The sequence below is a fragment of the Carassius auratus genome, chromosome 41 (genome assembly GCF_003368295.1).
Source record: "Carassius auratus strain Wakin chromosome 41, ASM336829v1, whole genome shotgun sequence".
Taxonomy (NCBI): Eukaryota; Metazoa; Chordata; class Actinopteri; order Cypriniformes; family Cyprinidae; genus Carassius; species Carassius auratus.
Genome location: NC_039283.1, coordinates 17,905,266 through 17,926,016, shown reverse-complemented (window position 1 = coordinate 17,926,016; position 20,751 = coordinate 17,905,266). Strand labels below are relative to the sequence as shown.

The following is a 20,751-nucleotide window of genomic DNA, read 5'->3' as shown; positions in this document are numbered from 1 at the left end:
GCTAGTAATTTTCACCATTAATTACAAATTAATGGCAAGTAACATTGGATTAAACTTGAAATGTTAACGTAGACAACCTGAGATAAACTAAAATCCAATTATCCAATTGTAAAACTCCAATTATCACTTTTATTTACAACTTTGCTATTTTTTTTTACAATGTAGTCGGTTTTTTGTGAATTTATTGTAATGATTATAATCAGATTTTTTTTTTATAATTCTAGAGAAAAATAACAGCATGACACACTCACATGCTTTAGTTCAAACAACACTTTCCTCGTTAAATCAATGCGCTTTCTGTTGATGTATTTAATGGCCACAATATTTCCCTGGAGAAAAAGCAAGCACACACACACACACACACATGATATGTATGCAAAGAGATTTGCAATTGAAAATTCTAACATGCATACAAAGGTTACACTTTACAATAAGGTTCATTGTTATTTTTAATTAAATGCATCATCAAACTAACAATGAAAAATACTGTTAAAGCATTAACACTAATACATTTTTTACATTTCAACAGTAACATTATTGGATGAATCACAAACAAACATGAACTGGCAATTAACATATTTTTTAATTATATTTAACCCATTAAAACTTTATTAAATGCTGTTAATAATGTTGTTTTTTGTTAGTTCATAATACTAAATATTCTAACGAATTGAACCTTCCTGTAAAAGGTTACGAAGCAAACATTTAAACCAGAGCTTGACAGAATGATACCTTAAAATAGCCAGTTTTAGCAAACACCTGGAAATTACCATCAGCTGTCAGCAGTGATCCATAGTTTGAACCTCTCTGTAGAGAATGAAGGAAATCAAATGACTCTGTGATGAAAATTAAACAACAACAACAACAACAAAAAAGTATTTAAATTAAAACCAATGAGCCGGAGAAGACATTTAAAAATGTGAGTGTACACTATGTAGTATGTACTGTATCTGTATTTTACTAGAGAGAGTGTGAGTTTGCTGCCGGTGCTCCTCATGGCCTTTTCCAGATTGCTCATCTGAATGTCCTCCCAAGCAATTCTCCATAACTGAGCGACCAAATCCTTCTCCAGCTTCAGCTTTCTGTGTATGTTTGTGTCTTAGTACAGTATGTCTTACAGGTGCATCTCAGAAAATTATAATATCATGGAAAGGTCTTTATTTTTTGTAATTTAATTAAAAAAGCAAACTTTCTTATATTCTAGATTAATTGCACTCAAACTGAAATATTTCAAGAGGTTTTTTTTATTCTTATGGTTACGACTTACAGCTTAGGAAAATAAACAATTCAGCATCTCAAAAAAAAAATTATATTCCATTTTGAGCTTGATTAGTTTGATTCATTTTGAGTATAAATACTGTGTACCTCCTGTGTTAATTTAGAAATGAAACCACAATTATGGGAAAGACTATAAGATGATCATCAGCACCCTCCACAAGGAAGGTAAACCACAGAAGGTCATGGCTGAAATTGCTTGCTGTTCACAGAGTGCTGTATCAAAATATATTCATAGGAAGTTGACTTAAAGGAAAAAGTGTAATAGGAAAAGGTGTACAAGCAACAGAGATGACCACAGCCTTGGGAAGATTGTCAGGAAAAGCCAATTAAAGGACTTCCCAAGGAGTGGACTGAAGCTGGAATCAGCCCATCAAGAGTCACCCCGCTCAGACGTCTTCAGGAAAAGGGCTACAACTCTCACATTCCGGAACCAAGACACTCCTGAACCAGAAAATAATGTCAGAAGAATTTACCCTTGGGTAAGGAGAAAAAGAACTGGACTATTGCTCAGTGGTCCACATTCCTCTTTTCAGATGAAAGTAAATTTACCATTTCATTTGGAAATCAAGGTCTGGAGTCTGGAGAAAGACTGGAGAGGCACAGAATCTAAAGTCCAGTGTGAAGTTTCTGAAGTCAGAGCTGATTTTGGGTGCCGTGGCATCTGCTGGTGTTGGTCCATTGTGTTTTTTCAAGTCCAAAGTCAATGCAGTCATCCACCAGGATATTTTGGGGCACTTTATACTTCCTGCTGACAAGCTTTATGGAGATGCTGATTTCCTTTTTCAACAGGACTTTAGCACCTGCCCACACTGCCAAAGCCACTTCCAAGAGGTTTGATGACCATGATATTCCTTTGGCCAGCCAACTCACCTGACCTGAACCTGACGGGGGTATTGTGAAGAGGAAGATGAGTAACATTTTTATTTTCCTAAGCTGTAAGTCTTAAGCATCAGAATTAAAACAAAAAACTCTTGAAATATTTCAGTTTGTGTGCAATGATTTAAATTACAAAATAATAAATAAAAATAAAATAAAGACCTTTTCCATGATATTCTAATTTTTTTGAAATGCACCTGTATTTGTAAAACAGAATCACATTTATGAATTACTGGTCAATTATCAAAATCATCTAGCTTGCTCTCACCTGTATATAAACACAGTCACAGTGAAGATGATGAGGATGAGGAAAACGACAATGGAAATCATCTTGTGCATTGCGATAGTTCCTAAAAGGAAAGAGGGAATGTGACAGATAGTGGGAGGCTGATACGCATCTGGACTGCAGAACTTCTGTATGATACCCACGTGCATGACAGGCAGGGTTATCATTCTTAAAGCCACAGGGGGGCACATCCCAGGGAATGTTGCCACCTGGCCACTGGATGGTCATCCCAGAAAGAATCTTCATCTGCTTCTGAGTGCCATTATACACCGCCACAATCTGCAGGACAACATGTAAGAAAAAAGAGAACAAATGCAATTGAGTTCTATAATTGTATTTATATAATAAATTAAATTCTAAATGGAGTTAGTTTGAAGGACATTTATAGTACCGCTCAAAAGATTAGGGTCAGTATTTTCTTCACACTTTTTTTTATGCATTTAATTCAGCAAGGATCCATTAAATTAATCAAATATGATAATAAAGACATTTACAATTTGTTTCACTGTTTCAGATTGAATGTTTCAGACTTAAGTAATGGTTGCTGAATCTTGCATAAAATAATTATTCCATCAGAATACACAGCTAATTGTGTATTTGTGTGTGTGTGTGTGTGTGTGTGTGTGTCCAGATGTTACAGTTATGGCATCTACCAGATGGGGTTAACTGAACCATGACCACTTGACATCAAAATAGGGGAGAGAAAAAAGCTAAAAAGCAAATGCAAAGTGAATAATCTGCATTAGTGTGGCAAAATCAATCAAAAAATGTTTTAAGAAAAAATGATATTCTATCTATTCATCATTTATCCTGTACTCGCTCACACACACAAACAAAAAAGTTCCCCTGACTGAATATGTATTGTATAATTAAGCTCCCTACAGCTTGGCCTCCCAATTACCAATCAAGTGTCTTTCAGAAACAATTGTGTGTGTGTGTGTGTGTGTGTGTGTGTGTGTGTGTGTGTGTGATTGTGTCACCAATCTGCCACTTGGTTTTGAGATTCAGGTGTTAAATTTTAATTAATTCCCTTGATACAAAGGCAAAACTGTTTGGATGACACACACACATATAACTACGGCAAAACAAAAACAAAAAATAGATTGCATTTCATATATCTATTACTAACAACAGAAGAATTGCTACTCAAAGTAAGGTGGCACCTTGGTACCTTAGAAGTCTTTGTCTGAAATTAAGAAGATGATGATGAAGCAGTATAAAAATAAGCAGCAACAGAAGAAGAAATTCATAAATAAATAAATATAATATATATATATATATATATATATATATATATATATATATATATATATATATATATATATATATATATATATATATATATATATATATATATATATATATATATATATATATGGTGCCTCAGAGGTTAATAAAAAAATTACTGCAAATTACCCCTACTAAAATATCTAATTTGAGAATAACAATAAAAAAATGACAAAACTGTGGAACAAATGACCTGAAAGTTGCCACTGTTCATGTCAGTCATGTCCCAGAGGGCGAAATCAGTCTCTCTGTCTCCATTCTCATCAATCTGCACCAGACCAGTGACACCTGGGGAAACCAAGTGACAAACTATCAAAATTAGCATTGATAAAGTGAAGGGTAAAATTTAACTTACTTAAAGTTGATGACCGGGCTGGTCATCATTTAAATATAAATCTAAAGTTCAACCCCATAAAGCAGGAGTCACATTTGTATAGCACTTTTCACATTACACATTGTTTCAAAGCAGTTTTACAGAAAATGCATGTGTCTACATTACAAAGCAGAAGTGAATGTGTCCAAGTACATTCATTTTTTCAAATGAACAGTTCAGGATAATAGAATAATACAGTTAGCTATCATGAATTAATTTTAGGCAGAACCAAACAATTAATTTTCTATGAGAACCAAAAACTCAAAATCTCTTTTTTATATTAAACAGAAGAAAGATACAAATTTAAGAATGACATAAAGGTGAGCAAATTGACACAATTTAAATTTTTGGGTGGACTATCCTGGTAAGTGAGCTATAATTATAAGAAGACATTAAAATCATGTACCTCTTTGTCACATTATGAGTAATCAAAATGATTATACTCAAGCATAGTAAATCAACCCATACACAGAGAATGTGTCTACAAGTGGTCAATCAAGCCTGATCGAGTCTGTTGAAAAGCTTCCGGTTGTGCCCATCTGCCAAAGAGGGTCAGGTGCGGGCTGTAATTTCCTGTGGAGGCCACTCACCTGTTTAAACGGGCTACAGATAAAGGCCCAGTCCAGCTCAGAGGAAACACACAGTGGCATTTAGACTGATATGAAAAGCTTAAGCTTTATCAGACTTGAAATGTCAAAGCCATTGGAGAGAGAGGGAGAAAGGAAGAGAGAGATGTCCTCACATCGGCTGATGATAAGGATAGCTTTAATAAGCCCACATGAGTTATAAAAGGATTGGACACACACATAGACAGTGATCCATGACTACCCATCTTGTGCAAATTGCATTCAGAATGTGAGGAATGGTTTGGCACATATTTCCCTTTAGAGGATAAAGGGAAATATAGCTGAACATTGACACTTAACACCTCCAGCCAACATTCTCTCAGAAGACATACAGACTATTCTGGAGGATATTAAATCCAGCTCATACATTTTTCAATACGCACAGAAACACCAAGGATAACAGGGATAGACCAAGAGAGTGTGTGTTTGTACCATGTAATCAAGATATTTTAATGAGTGTAATTGTAATGTTAGTTTAAGTCTTCTGAATTTTTATAAAAACTCTTTGACTTTGACTCTTGTGATATACACAAGATCTAGAAATGAGTTTAAGTAAATAAATACAATTAATAAGACAAATAAACCAAAACATTTGCACCCAGACTTACTGTGAAACCCGTGATGGTAGACAAGTCTCTCCATCACAATGTCTAATTGGGTTTATCTTGTGAAAAAAAAAAAAAAAAAAAAAAAAAACCTTGACAGATTTGAGTTAAAGTTCTCTCAAGAACTGTCTTTTGCATTGCCAACTTGGATTTATTTGTTGGACTGAATGCCAAGTGCATCTTTCTGTCAACAGACACAGCAACAACAGATCTTTTGTCCAATTAACATAAAACATAACTTTGACTTCAGATAATTATTTATCTGTACCAAGCACAGTATGCTTCTGAAATAGAAGAAAACTTCCAAGGCTGTCTGTCTCTAAAAAACAGGACCTCTTTCATACAGTATTTTCAATATTGTCTCAAGAGTTATGGTCCCCACTGTACAAAGTCTTGTTTAATAGACACTGTTTGTTAGTCTAAATAGATGGGTAAAATTGCTGGTTGAGCTAGCTGTAAGTACAGTATCATTCTTATTGCACAGTATAACTACAGTAGCTAAACACGGAATTACATTAGCAAAATCATTTATTGAATTCTGTCAAATGGTAAAAAAACAAAAAAAGCACTGTGTGTTGCCAATGTGTTGACAGGCAAGGTGCTGCACGAAGGATGTGATATGACAAGGAACAATGAACACATGACTAATGAAAACCTAAACAGTTGTGAAAAAGGAACCTTGGGGCTCCATATCCTTTAGACACTTCATCGCTATTCATAGAGAAACATCTCAAGAAGAGTGATTGAGTTATGAGAAGGAGGGAACGGGAGAGGAATAGGTGGAAGGACAGAGATACGACTGATACAGGAATGAAAGACACACATAGAGTGGGAGTGAAAGAGAGGGAGCGAGAGAGAGAGAGAACGAGAAAGCTGTACTGAGTTGATTAGAGTTACATGGAAGCAATAAAGCTTCCAAAAGCCATACGAACTTTGAATTAAGTAATAAATAAATTCAACAACAAATGAATATGGGTGAAGTTTTGTGAGAGAGAAGATGTGAAATGAATCGGTCAGGCCGAAAAGTACGATTAGCACATTGTCTCTAATGCTCACTAAATTGAAATAATTACCTAATACTTAATGCAGATTAATTAAATAATCATTATTTTCATTATTTCACAAAGTGAGAAAGAAAGAGATTAACTAAAATGTCCCATAAGAAGATTATTTAAATATATTATATAGTGTAGCAAATGAAAACATTAAACAGACATTAAAAAGTGTCTTAAGTCTGGTCTATTGTCCACAGCAATCATTCAACAGGATTCGTCATCCACGGGCCATTCGCCCAGGTGATGATTAATTGAAGTTTTTTCTTTACTTCATAATTAATCTCATTAATCTCTACACAGGCAGAAGGACATGTTTGGTTGTACAGTTATATAAGAACCTAAACTTACAAAAGGACAGTACACTGTATAAAGGCAACACTTTCAGTATACACAATAAATCAATGCAAAGGCATAGTCAGCCAACAGTATGAAAACTAGCTGTATATCACATGAAGATGTTGCATGAACTATCATGTTATTGATCTAATTAATCAATATCTATCTTTGCTAGAAAAGTGTCTATGTGGGTGTCTGCACAGAAGTCCTAGAAGTCAAATAAAAAATTCTGGAAAGTGCGTCACCAGATCTGTCTCTTCACGGAGCTGTTTGTAGAGGATCTGTAATGCCAGACTTTTTGCTGAAGGGCACATTATTACTTATTATGTTTTACTGATAGAAATCGAACTGGATCTGGCACAGACAGAGTCCTTTTCTCTTTGTCTTAATGATTAATTAAGCTGCAATGTACACAAGACCTAAAGGGTAAGGTAAGTGCCCCCCAGAAATAATTTAGTTATTTTTTTGATGCAACAGCAGCCACAGGACAATGGCGCCAGTGCGCTCACCACACACCAGCTACAGGCCAATAGAGCCAATCGAGTTACACCCCCACTCTTTATGAGAAGTGCCATGGGATTTTTAATAACCACAGAGAGTCAGGACCTCGGTTTAACGTCTCTTTCAAAGAACAGTGCTTGTTGACAGTATACTGTCCCCATCACTATACTGGGGCGTTAGGATCCACACAGACCACAGGGTGAGCACCCCCTGCTGGCCTCACTAACACCTCTTCCAACAGCAACCTAGTTTTTCCCAGGAGGTCTCCCGTCTTGGGCTGCAGGGTGATATGACTGCACACATTGAACAATTATATGTATTTTTTTTTACAACGCCTGACCTTTAGCCAGGAACATTAACATAGCTCTTTTCTCAGTAATCCTTACTGACCAGAATATTAGACCAGAGAGATATTTGTGCAACATGTGACCTCTACGGAAGCGAGCAGAAAAGGCCAGTGATACACATTAATCGAAGAAAAAAAAAAAAAAAACAGCATCACATAAAACATTATCAGCACTGAATTGATCCTGAGTTCAGGTTCTGGATTTTTTCAGTTAGATCATGTGCTCACCATAATAAGTCCGGTTCCACATTCTCTTTGTGACAGACTCTCCTGAAGGTCGATCACGTGCTTCTGAGAGACTCTCATTGAGAGCACTGCAGTACAACATCAGACCGTCATAGAAACCACCTGAGATGATGTTCATCTGAAACAATTAAATACATAAGTGAATACAGAGATGAACAAAATCATGATCATCACTACAGCATGAGCCTCCTCATAGACTGTAAGACAACTAATTTACTTTCATTTTCAAAGTACATAAAATCTAATTTCCTATTGGACATGGTTTCACCAGCATTAAAAATCAGTGTTCAGTATCCAAAGTCCATCATGCTGGTTAAATTAAGACCGACGCTGTGCTCATATGGCTTGTTCGTCTGGTAGAGAAGAGTGATAAACAGAGTTCCTCTCAGAAGCACACCCGATGTTAAACATCCCATGAAATGGCTCAGCAAGCCCTGTTTTCTCTCCTGTTTCTGTGTGAATGTGTTTTTATACACTTTGTTTTGAGATGCACAATGAAATAAAGATGAAGATCATAAATTGACCTAAATTACCTCTCTACATGCATATTATATTCGCCCTACTCTCTTAAATTCAATAAACAGGACAGACATTAACAGACCAATGCATCATACACATGAGCTCCATGACTAGAAACATGATATTTTACTTACATTAAAATACGTTAATAGTAGTGCAGCTTAAAGCAGTTTGTCCAGAAATGTGCATGTGTACATGTGTGCCCCCTTCAGCTCTTCAGGTTACAACCCTGATTGTAATGAAGGCATGTAGAATTTCTAACAAGATAAAAATAACTAGTAATTTCAAGGGAAGATAGAAAAGATGGAAAGCACAGTAGAGTCTTAGTAGAAAGGCATAGTAATACAATAACCAAAAAAAAGGGAAGAAAATAAAACAATAAATCACTTCACAATATTCTCTCTTACCAAAGAATCCTCCACTGTGAAGTTGAACATTTGTTTGGCATCCGATTTTAGATCATTGACAAACTGCTTGTACTCCTGATTCTGCGGCTCAAGGTAGGTCAAAATCTTCACACTCTGAAAAAATAAAATAAAGGAAAGACAAAATATAACCAATTTCAAGATGTGAACCTGAAGAATATGCTAAGACAAAAATGTTTTCTGTTTTAATATTTTCAAATTGTTATTGAATTTAATTTTCAACAGTTATTACCCGCATCTTCAGTGTCACATGATTCTTCAGAAACCATTCTAATATGCTATATCTGGTGCTCAAGAACAAATGCTATTTTCATCAATGCTGAAATCACTTATGCTGCCTAATATGTTTGTGTAAACCATACTTTTTTCACCATTATTTCAAGACTAAAAATTTTAAAAAAACAGCATCTTTTAAAATTGAAGATTTTCTTTAAACTGTCTTAAACTTTAACTTCAACTTCTTTAATGGTCAATTTTGATCAGCTCTAAGCATCCTTGCAGCCCTTACTGGACCCATAACTTTTAAATTATTTTAAAATATTTTTATCTTATAAAAATAAAGTAAAATAAAGTATGCAAATCAACTTCTAAATCCCATCTTGTTGGTCAGTTCTGAGTGTTAAATTGTCGAAAATGCAACAAACTACCGCAGTCCGACATATTTTTCTGGGACTGTAAACCATTCCATCAAAACTGTGATTCAGACAAAAGAATCAGCTCTTTAAAATGCCAAAAGTGTGCTTGACTATATGGTGCATTTGGATTTATGCCTGGTTATAAAGTTCTTTTCCAACATTTGATTAATAACCTTTGACATAACATTCACAGAAAAACTGCAATCAGATCAAATGCTGTCTTTTCTTGTCAGACTGAAAGATTTATCTTATAATTCTCAACTTAAGTATGAATAGTTTAATAATTTGATCAGTTAGTAAAATTAAGAATATGCATAAATGGTATCTTGTGTGCAATCATAATCTTTAAAAGCTAAGCTCCAGTGAGCTAAGCTCCAGTGATGGTCATCATGTCCTGTCTCTAACTGTGCGTGGGTTTATCAGAGGGAACTGAGTGCTGGAGTTCAGATTTTTTCTCACACTCTGATCAGAAACTTTTGCACTCTAAGGTGGCTGTTATCACAGTAGCTGGTGACTGCTGTTCTGTAACACCAACCAAATCCATATTGCACGTTATTTGATAAGAATATGGGTAAAAGGGATTTTGAGCCCAATGAAGGCAGCACTGATCGTTTTGCATTAGAGGATGTTGAAATTAAACATATTGTTATGTCACCAGACACACTTATAACAAGGCACTTTTAACAATTCTGAGGAACACATTTCATAAAGATCCATACCTGTCTCTCTCCTCCGTTATCATCATTATCATTATCATATCAAATTGAATAATATTAATCCTATTAATAACCACAGAACCAAACCTTCAAAGAAACTTAAAATGTGAAAGTAAGTGTGAGTGTTTGTTTGTGTCTGTGTGTGTGCGTGTGTGTGTGTGTGTGTGTGTGCGTGTGTGTGTGTGTGTGTGTGTGTGTGTGTGTGTGTGTGTGTGTGTGTGTGTGTGTGTGTGTGTGTGTGTGTGTGTTATGGGATGCTTTACTGTGCAGACCTATCTTACGGGACAAATTTAATAAGGACATCTGATAACAACAGTTATCACCATACAGAGCAAGACAAACAAACTGACTCACTTCTAGACCATATCTAGAATTAAGTTTATTTTATCACAGACTCTTCTCTCTATATTCTATATATAGTATATTATTATAATTTTTTTTAATGTGTCTCCTTATCTCTGTCATTCTAAGTTTTTATGAAAGGCTTTAATCACCTGGAAGGCCTCCTTTGCAAAGACATCATCAGGGTCTCCTCTGGCCCACGGAGAAGGCCTAGACTCCAAACTGCGTCCAAAGATGTCAATGTAGAAGAAGACATACTCCTCCTTAGGGAGAGCTGCTCTGTGGAAGTTCACCATCAACTGCCGGAAAATATCCGGAGAACAGCAAACAAACACCACTGTAATGAGAAAGAGAGAGAAAACCAAGGATATCGACATGAGAAAAGACATGAGAAAAACTTCAGCCACTTCATCACCCACAACAGATAAAGGCACAAATATTATTTGTTCTCCCTTTAGCACTTTTACCAGAAATGACTTGGTAAACAATACCATAATGTCATTATCTCAGCATAACATGGCAATTTAACAAATCCAGACAGGAATTAGTACATGTGTGCATTTTTGTTCATTTGTGTAAATGTGTCTATATGGTTCATTAATGCATTTATGCCCCTGAACTGTCTGATATGCTTTTAGCATGACACGTCATACTGTACATGTTTTGCATGATTCATTCACACTGCATAATATTGTTTTCCTAAACAGTCTTGTTTTCCAGTCATCTATAAAAACAACATACATTTATTTGTGAGATAATAAATAATACTGAAACCTGTTTTCAGAGAATATATATTTAAATGCATTTTTACATTTATTTTATTAAAAAATGTTGTGAGGTTTTGTTTGAAATGAAAAAAAAAAAGCTAATGGGATTGGTCAATAATATTCTTTTTCAAATAAAATATATTCTCTTAAAAAGGTCTTAATGTAGTTTTGCTTCTCAAGTAAACTAATCTTGTTTAAAAAAATGCTTAGATATTTACATTGGAAAGAGAGAGGGAAATACTGATAAAGAAAAAGTTTTTTGCAGTGTAAATATAACCAGTAGAAACATTCTCATTTTTATTGAGCTAAACAGGATGTTTCATAAGAATGATAAGGAATAAATTTTATATGAAATATATGTTTAGCTTCTCCTCAACATTTCAGATAAAAAAAAAAATACAGGTGCGAGAAGCAACCACCAGCAAGGAGAGAAAGAGATCTGGACACGAAAACAAAATGCTTCATTAATCAAATGAGTGAAGTAATCATAGCGATAGCGAGAGAAAGCGATAGAACTTGACTCCAGACCAGACAGCCATTTGCAGAGTGAATGTAATTGCAGGACACTTATGGTAACAGCCACGTGTGTGTGTGTGTATGTTTGTGTGTGTGTGTGTGTGTGTGTGTGTGTGTGCGTGTGTGTGTGTGTGCGTGTGTGTGTGTGTGTGTGTGTGTGTGTGTGTGTGAATGTGACACAGTGTGATTTCATGTGGATAATAATGAGTATAGCTGAGAGAAGGATTTAGAATTTTAGAAGAGTTTTGCAAAAGAACATCTATAAGCATCACTGCCAATATAATGGAATATAAGTAAAGTATAGAGGGAACATCCATTCATATGAGACTATAAACAAAAATCGTTTTATTTGTCGATCAGAGTAGTGACTGAGTGACATTGACAATGAGAGGCAAAACTTGCTCAGCTTTACATATGTGCGTATATTTCAGAATATAACATGGAACCTGTGAGCTACAAATGTAAAAAATTAGAGAGGTTTTCAGTACATATGAAATAAACACAAACAGTGGCTTGTAACTCATCTAAACTGGTCATTTGCTGGTTCAAGCTGCTAGAAATTTTGGATTTGCAACAAACCAACTACCAGTTGCCATATTAAAGGGATATTTCACACAAGAAGACAATTCTGTCATCGTTTACTTCCCCTCACGTCATTCCAAACCTGTATGTGGAACATAAAGAAGATATTTTGAGAAATGTCGCAAGATTTTATCCATACAATGGAAGTCAATGTGCTCCAATGTTTGGGATGCAAGGGATGAAAAGCTAAGATTACGAAAAAGCAGCATATTAATTTTCTGTAGGAATTTTCTGTAAAACACATACATCCTAAAATCTATTTGAAACTGTGTGGCACTACATCTTGGATGTTAATCTCTGATCTTTCCCCAGTTCAAGACAGATCAGAACCCACAAGAGCGACTGCATCAACTTCATTTTTGCTATGATTACAAAGGCATGTCCATAGGACAAATGCAATTTTGTTTGGGAAAGGAGTACATCTGGGTGTGAGAGCAACCTGTCATTGAGATAAAACAATCCATTACACACTCAAATGCACATCATTATCAGATAAAGCCCTTGAGAGGCGCTGCTGGCAGATATCCAACCTAAGGTATTTTCAATGCTGTTAAACATTAACTAGCACTGAGAAAATTAGTTCTTTGCTTTTCTTAGACACACATAACATTCTTGAACATGTTTTCCCTGGACAGGAGTGTAATTATTGTGGGCCAAATACAGTCTAAAAGTGAAGCAAAAATACACTCTCATTTTCAAATAAAACTGAATTCAAATGGACCCATATTGGCAATGTTTTGATCATGCTTGCATATAATTATTAACAATTTGTGTTTGCTACCTGCTGATTATGTGTCACAAATAGTCTAGACTAAAAGTTGATCATTCCACTGATGTTAGGGGTCTTACTTGGGAGCTCCAATCACCTCTGAACATTACAAGAAACAGCCAATGACAATTGGTGAGTGGAATTTGCATGGCGACCCACTTCCAGTACATAAGAGTATATAAGATGGCGCTGTGAATCCACTCATTAAGATTTTTGCTTTGCAGATTAAGGTTGCTTTACTCCATGCCTCAGGTTGGTCTCTCTTCTTTCCTTCTGCTGCCCCTCTGTGTTTATGTCAGGAACCATTCCTGTGGTGCGGCTTGCTTAAAATTTGGGAGCCTGGATAATGCCCCCCAAACCGTCTTGCTGGCTCAATCGAACGATTCGACTATGCTATGTAATTCGATTTACCAGGGGCCATCCCAGTTTCCGGGGCATCCTCTTTACGTCAGAGACAGACAGTAATGTCCCTGTCCTGCTTGCAGAGATTGAAGTCGCTTTGGCCAAGGATGCAATAGAGCTTGTCCCTCCAGTCGAGATTAAATTGGGATTTTACAGTCTTTATTTCACTTTACCCAAGAAGAGTGGTGGGATAGAAACTATCCTGGATCTGCAAGTCTTAAATCATTCACTTCACAGGCTTCCGTTCAAGACGTTGACACAGAAGCTCATTCTTTCATGCATGCAACACCAGGATTGGTTTGCAGTGATCAACCTGAAGGACATGTATTTATGTCTTGATTTTTCCTTGACACAGGCTGTTTGCTTTCGAGGGTCAGGCATATCAGTACAAAGTCCTCCCCTTCGGGGTGCCCCTGTCTCCCCGTTTCTTTACAACAGTCACAGAGGGTGCCCTGTCCCGTCTTCGGGTTATGGTGTTTCCTAGGTCATATGGCATCCGCAGTTACATTGCTCATGCTGTTATATATGAGACCACTTCAGCACTGGCTGCACAGCTGAGCCCCGAGATGGGCATGACACTCACCGGGTCAGCATTACCCCAGCTTGTCACCGCTTGGTCTGTTCGTTGATTGGTGTTCCTCTTACCAATCAACCCCCATAGATGCTCAGCCACCAATGTGCTTTCCTTCCTGCATCATGATGCAGTGTATGGAAGATCCTTAAGGAAGCACAACCTGATCATCAGGTTCCTGAGAGGTGCAATGAGATTAAATCCCACAGATTGAACCTCATTCCCTTGTTTGATCTCTCTGTGTTCCTGGTGGGACTACAGAGGGCCCCCTTCGAGCCACTTGACTCAGTTGATCTCAAGTTACTTTAATTTAAGACAGCGCTCCTGGTTGGGCTCATGCTCCTATACCCATTACTATTATTTTTGCTTAAATCTTGATTTAAAAAAAAAAAAACATGCTATGCTATTTGTTATCTAGACAAATTAATACATATTTTTTTCTAGTTAAACTTCATAAAAATGGGCTCCTATTCTTATTGGGGAAAAATTAGCTGAGAAAAAAAATCCTAAATTTTACATACAGACAAAAGAATTGTCTATCAATGCAAAACTCCATTATATCACCACAGCAGCTAGACCTTGTGTAAGAGTGAGCCTGCCCTCCCAACAAGAGCTAATCACAGCCCTGCTTGCATTAAAAAATTGGATGAGGCTGTACATTGTAGTTGCAATTGAGAAAAATGGCTGCACACTACACTGAATGATAATGATGGTCTCAGCTTAGAAAATGCAATGTCGCTCTCTAATACAAACGTGGTACAATTACTCTGAAAGAAAGAATCAGAGAAAAAGTGCACAGTTTTACTTTATCCTGTAATTAAAGTGTTTCAAAACATTGTTCTAAAGAATTTATACACTAGGCACACCACTCACAAAACACTCCACAGCTCCAAAAAATGAAGTAATTACAACAGGAAATAGCAGCAGTTCTATTGATCTGGATGGAATCCTTGAAGCCTTTTTCTAACGCATCGTAATCCATCTAAACATGAGTGATCTGACAGAAAATTAAAGAACTGAAGTGATGTGTTCAGATTCATTCTAGCATCAAACGGGCCCGAGAGGAAGTAAAGGAAAGCTTAAACCACAACTCTCATGAGCGCTTTCTGCTTTGCTCTGCACAAAAATACAAATGAGATGGAAAGGCCTGAGTGGGTTTAACGGGACTGCTTCAGCATTTATTTTGTATTTATGGATATATACATTAACATTAATGCATTATTTAGTCATATGAAATGGCAAATCAGCATTACATCTTATGACATAGACAAATTAGATTTTTTTTTTATTTTAGCCCATTTTTGAGGTATAGAGTGATCCTATACATTGACAAAACTTGCTTATCAAGTTTTATATGTCTTTAAATGAATGGATGTGAGGGTTTTGCATAAAATTTGAGATATTCAGTAACATTTAAATGGACCAACAGAATGAAATGTATTCAATCTAAGAAAAAAAAGAGAACACATTTACAGGGAACTGCTTAACATAAATCTAATGTTTGAATGTAAGCCACTAAAAACTGGTTCTGGCACTGAACATAAAAATAAACAAATTTCTATCTGTCGAGTCAAGTCTGTCACATTTCTCTTCTAATGCTGTTTAACACAAGACAGTATAGAGTTACAAATTCTATTAGCACCGGAATCTGTGTGATGTAAGGGAGGTCTGTCTTACATTACCTCATTCTAGGATGTGAGGTCATACTGTAAGTAAAACAAACCTTATGTTCTGCTGTCACAAAGAGAACATTATAACTCTAATATTCTGTTCATGACGGGGTTGATTCAATACTGATATAAAGACAAGCTTGAACCTTGAATGATGCTGTTAAAATGTTTGGGTTAAAGTTTGGAGGTGTTCAGTTCCTCTGCATTACATCCAAAGGTCAGACATGATGGGAAATATCGACTTGAAATATAAAAATACAGCACATTCCTCCAGAAAGCAGAGAAGCAGTTCTGGGGTTATAAAAGTGTGTGTAATGAATTTACAAATTTGTGTATTTTTCTTCCCATCTCTCTAGTTCTGATTCATTTTTAAGCTGATCCAGATGGATGGAAAAGCATGGAGAAGCAGAGCATGGCCTTGTGGGTAGTTTAGTTCAGCATGGCTGCTCTTGCGCTCTGCAATCATGATGACAACAGGGCAAGAAGCTCTACTCACAACTAGAGGAGCACAGTCCTCATCAACAGTGTGTGTATGAGAGAGAGAGATTGATGTTGAAGCACCTGCTGACTTCTGGCCATTAACAGCCTTGCTGTGCTGGAGATTTTATCCAGAAGCAAAGCAGCAGCTAAGTGCACATCACTTCAGCACTAAAGAGAGGAAATGAGAAGTCTGAAAGGTTATGAATGAATGTGCATTTGTTGCTGGGTTTGTGTAATATTGTGAACAAATAACAATACAAACAAATTAATGTTCCGAATGGATGTTCAGATAGTTGTACTTTTCACTTTATGGAGGATCGTAAAAATGGGATATTGCTGATACCATTGCATATAGGATTCTGCAAGTCCATTTCTTACTAACTGTTCATTCAGTGACTCATTCAGTGACAGTGTATCCAGTGACTAATGATGAACCATTCAAATTTAAGAGTTAGAAAGACTGAATAAACTCACTGAATGAATACAAACTCTGCATCTGCAGGAAATGCCAACAGATCAGATAATGTGTACTAACATTTCTTGCATTTTTACAGGGGTCATGACCTCTTACTAAATGTTACTAAATGTTGTTTGGTTGACATTTATATGTCCCTGTGGGACTGATTTTTGAGTACATTTTATCCATTAAAAACACAGATACAGGTTTCTTGAGGTCCTCTTTGAGGAAGCACTAATCTGATGTTGAAGTCAAAGCACTGAGGGACATTTAACTGCAGAGACAATAACAAGCACTACTTAGTTACTATAAAACTGTATCTCCTGCTGTTGGCCAGTGAAAGTGCTCTGACATACTGAAATGTGGCACTCATAAAATTTGAGTCTGGCCTGAATCTGAGACTACATTTAAAAATTATATATAGCAGGTACATCATTGAGGTTATTCAATCATAGCCGAGGAAAGGAGGAAAATCAGTGATGACTTCATTCTCTAAATATTTAATTTATCTCTAATCTTCTCCTTCACTCAGTCAGTCATGATATGTGTGATATTATACTGAATTAGTATAATGTTAGTTCACATGCAATTAATCCATATGCCTTGAGCAGCGCCTCTTGAAGCATTTCAATCTGAATCGCAGAAAGCAGCACAAATCAAGCTCAGAGGACAAATGTGCTGTCACAGAGAGGTACAAGGCCACTCAATAAGACCTTTGCATTCACTCTTACTATTCCTTGTGGTAGAAGAAGCTTCTATTCTTCTATTAACACAAGGGGAGATGCCCAATTAGATGCAGACTGTTCTAGCAAAACAAGAGAAACAAACCACTCACCTCTTCCATCATCCTGGATCTTGTGCAAGAGTTCGGAATAGTTAACAGGCCCTTTGTTCTCCTCGAACACCAGGTCCATGGTGGTGATGTTGTTCTCATGCATCTCTGTGTAAAGCCCCTCCAGGGCAAAGTAGCAGGCCCTTTCTCCCATTTTGGTATCACTAAACATAAGCAGGGTGTGTTGGTGCCACCCAAAATGCTTGTAGAGGTGGAGGGCATACTCGCCCAGTTTCTTATGTGTGGGGCCTGTGTTGGTGATGGAAGTGTACATGTCCATCTGCACGAAGGCCACAGCAGGGGCCCCTGCCGTGATCATGGGAAGGCCCCAATGAGCAGTGAACAGCCCAACGAGGGAGGAGGTATAGTCGCAGCCAGGCCCTATGAAGGCCCACGGGTTGTGTTCATACTTCAGGTCTACGGCCATGAGGGGGGCGATAGACTCTGAGCAGATACCGTTCCCATCCTCACTGTTTGCGAAGATGTGCCGGATGTGGTGCCGGGGCAGTAGGTTGGGATCGGCATTGACCTGAGCAATGGCGCGGTCCAGTGCAGGTCCCACACGAGGCCATGCCCAGGGGTAGGACGTATTGTGCTGAGGGAGTATGACAGCCAGTATGATGTCATTGGTGTGGTTGTGCACATGTCTGTGGGACCCTTGGTGTCTGCTGGGCTTGGTCCAGATCGGCAAGGTCCCACAGCACAGCTGGATCAAAAGCAGCAGAAATGATCTGCCTCCACCGAACCAGAGCAAGAGATTCATATCACTGCAGCTCAAGCTTCCAACTATTCAGGAAAACAAGACACACAAAAATTTATCTTATGAGAACCCATGTGTAAACATACAATACTTAGAGGCTATTTTTGTACTTAGACACACTTCAAATACAAGGAAAGGTTCTTAAGTATATCGAAAGTATTTTTGTTGTTTTACTAACCCATTCACTCTATATTTGGATCAGCCTTGTACCTCTGAGAAGAATTGTTATACCCTAGTATTGCAGTTAGTAATTAATTTTCAGGGATGGAAGCATAACATGCAACCTGTCCAAGTTTGGGTTCAATGTGATTTTGCCAAGTAAGACATGTTCCTGGATCAGCATCTTCTGATGATCCTGGATCAACATTATTGTCAAAAAATATAGACTCTAGATCCTAATTTCTTTCCTAAAATTAGTGGGAAATGATAGCTGATTAACAAGGGTGTAGAGGCACCTAACCCTTATAGTAAGCCTAAAACAGATATTTTCTGAAAAGTTATATCTCAATTCTGATTGGTTAATTGAAATGTTGTTCAATTATGTTGATCCAGGAACACGTTGTACTTGGTGAAATCACGCTTGCCCCAACTTTGGTTAATTTGGCTAGCTGCTACTAAGTTAAAGATAAGGTTTTGTTAAAATTTAAGTGGCTCAGGTGATTGGCTCCTAAAAAAACTGCATGCTGAGAACTGAGCTGTTATAAGCTAAGATGACCAATTTCAAATAATGTATTTTTGGGGGGTATTGTGGCAACCAAGCAGCCATTGAGGTGAATGTGAATACTAAAAGAATAGCTGCACAGTAAGGTTCCATTGACAACAACAATTTGAACTATTTATTGATATGTTAATATTAATGTTTAGATATAATATTGTTTATGTGCAACAATAAATGTTCTAACATCTTCTAATAAAACAAACATTATTCTATGCTAATCCTGTTGAAACAGTGTTAATCACGCAACTATAGGCAATACAAGGAGCTAAAAAAAAAACCTCTAAATATGACAGAGATATTTGAATGCATCCTGAATCACAGCTAAAAACATATATTATGCTTTTGTTTGTAGAGAACAGATTAAAATCATTCCCCATTGAAAATCAACTCTCAATGGGTTGAACAAATTAGGGAAAACACACTGGGGGAAAGAATATAATGCAAGTATAAATAATCATGCATTTTGGAAACCTTTAAATTTTTGATTATCACTTCAAAGGTCATGCTTCAAACTCCATGATATTTTGGCATAAATTCACTTGGTAGAAAGCTAGCCAAACTGTACAGTTTGAGCACTTATCTTTGAAAACTAAGAAACTAGGGTATAGGAAATAGTTTAAAAAATATATAAACTAAACATCAAACACAACAGAACTCCAAGTGTGTCCAAGCAGAATAGAAAACTCTCTTAAATACCTTTTATACATGGTGCCTTCTGGTCTTCTCAACATGAGCTGGTACAATCCTGTGATGGTCCACTCAACACAGCACAAATCACATCCCTGCCACTGTAAAACTCATGCCCACAGTCTGACTGTGTGTCACTCACAGTACCAAGAGCAGCAGTGATTTTCTCAAATACATTGCCTCACAAAAAGCTCCACCTCATCTCCATGTCGAGCTGCATTCCCTGCCATGCTCCAGAGTTCTGAGGGTATGGATGCCTCTCAGCTGCAGTTACTGCCGGCAGGAAGAGAGAGAGAGAGAGAGAGAGAGAGAGAGAGAGGGAAGATCAGCCGTGATGTGTTTTAATGCATCCTCTCTTCTCTATTCCAGCAGGGTAAAGGTTGACACTTTGGTCTGAGAAGCACATTTCCAAATGTTTGAGCTATCAAACATCAACAGTGTAAACACTCCTCTAATTTCAAGTCAGAGGAAATCAATGGCATCAAAATCCATTAGCTTCTTCTGTGCACTGAATAACCATAGCTGAATATTACCTATAAGAATCAAGAGGACAAGGTTTGGCTTGTTAGTATGACCCTTTAATTTCCTGCTGGTAGTTAAATATGGGCAAACAGCTCTTTCTCCATTAGTGACTATTCAAAAGTGAACTAAGCATTTATCACACTAATAATAACTTGATGAAAATAATCTCTCAAGGCTCCACTTATTTAATCTAAATACTTTTTTAAAAAAATTGTGAAATATTACTCCAATAATAGTTGGTTTTATCATCAAATATTTTACAATGTAATTATTTATGTGATAGCGAAGCTGAATTTTCAGCATCATCACTCAGTCTTCAGTGTCACATGATCCTTGTTCTGATATTCTGATATGCGAACTTCGTTAGCAACTATGGTTTTGGGAAATGCACCCCTGGTGCTGCAGTTATTATTAATGCTCAATTACCAATGTTCCTATTATTTTTCAATGTTGGAAACAGTTTTTGCCTCTTAATATTTCTGAAAACCATGAAATTTTTTTTTACCTGGAGTCTTTTCAGGAAAAATAAAAAAATATAAATGTATTTACTGTCACTTTTGATGAAT

General features: G+C 36.8%; 1 protein-coding gene across 1 annotated transcript in view; it reads right to left on the bottom strand.

Moving 5' to 3' along the window:
* LOC113059137 (atrial natriuretic peptide receptor 1-like) overlaps positions 1-19,932 on the bottom strand; it is a 29,026-nt gene extending 9,094 nt beyond the window's left edge. Inside the window, exons 1-11 of the mRNA XM_026227412.1 lie at positions 19,673-19,932; positions 17,502-18,284; positions 10,605-10,789; positions 8,742-8,855; positions 7,798-7,933; positions 3,921-4,015; positions 2,584-2,719; positions 2,423-2,504; positions 962-1,082; positions 733-807; positions 252-329 (exon numbers count right to left, since the gene is read on the bottom strand). Coding sequence (XP_026083197.1) covers positions 252-329; positions 733-807; positions 962-1,082; positions 2,423-2,504; positions 2,584-2,719; positions 3,921-4,015; positions 7,798-7,933; positions 8,742-8,855; positions 10,605-10,789; positions 17,502-18,261 — 1,782 coding nt within the window. The 5' untranslated portion in view covers positions 18,262-18,284; positions 19,673-19,932. The remainder of the gene's footprint in view (positions 1-251; positions 330-732; positions 808-961; positions 1,083-2,422; positions 2,505-2,583; positions 2,720-3,920; positions 4,016-7,797; positions 7,934-8,741; positions 8,856-10,604; positions 10,790-17,501; positions 18,285-19,672) is intronic.
* Positions 19,933-20,751: the final 819 nt, after the last annotated feature.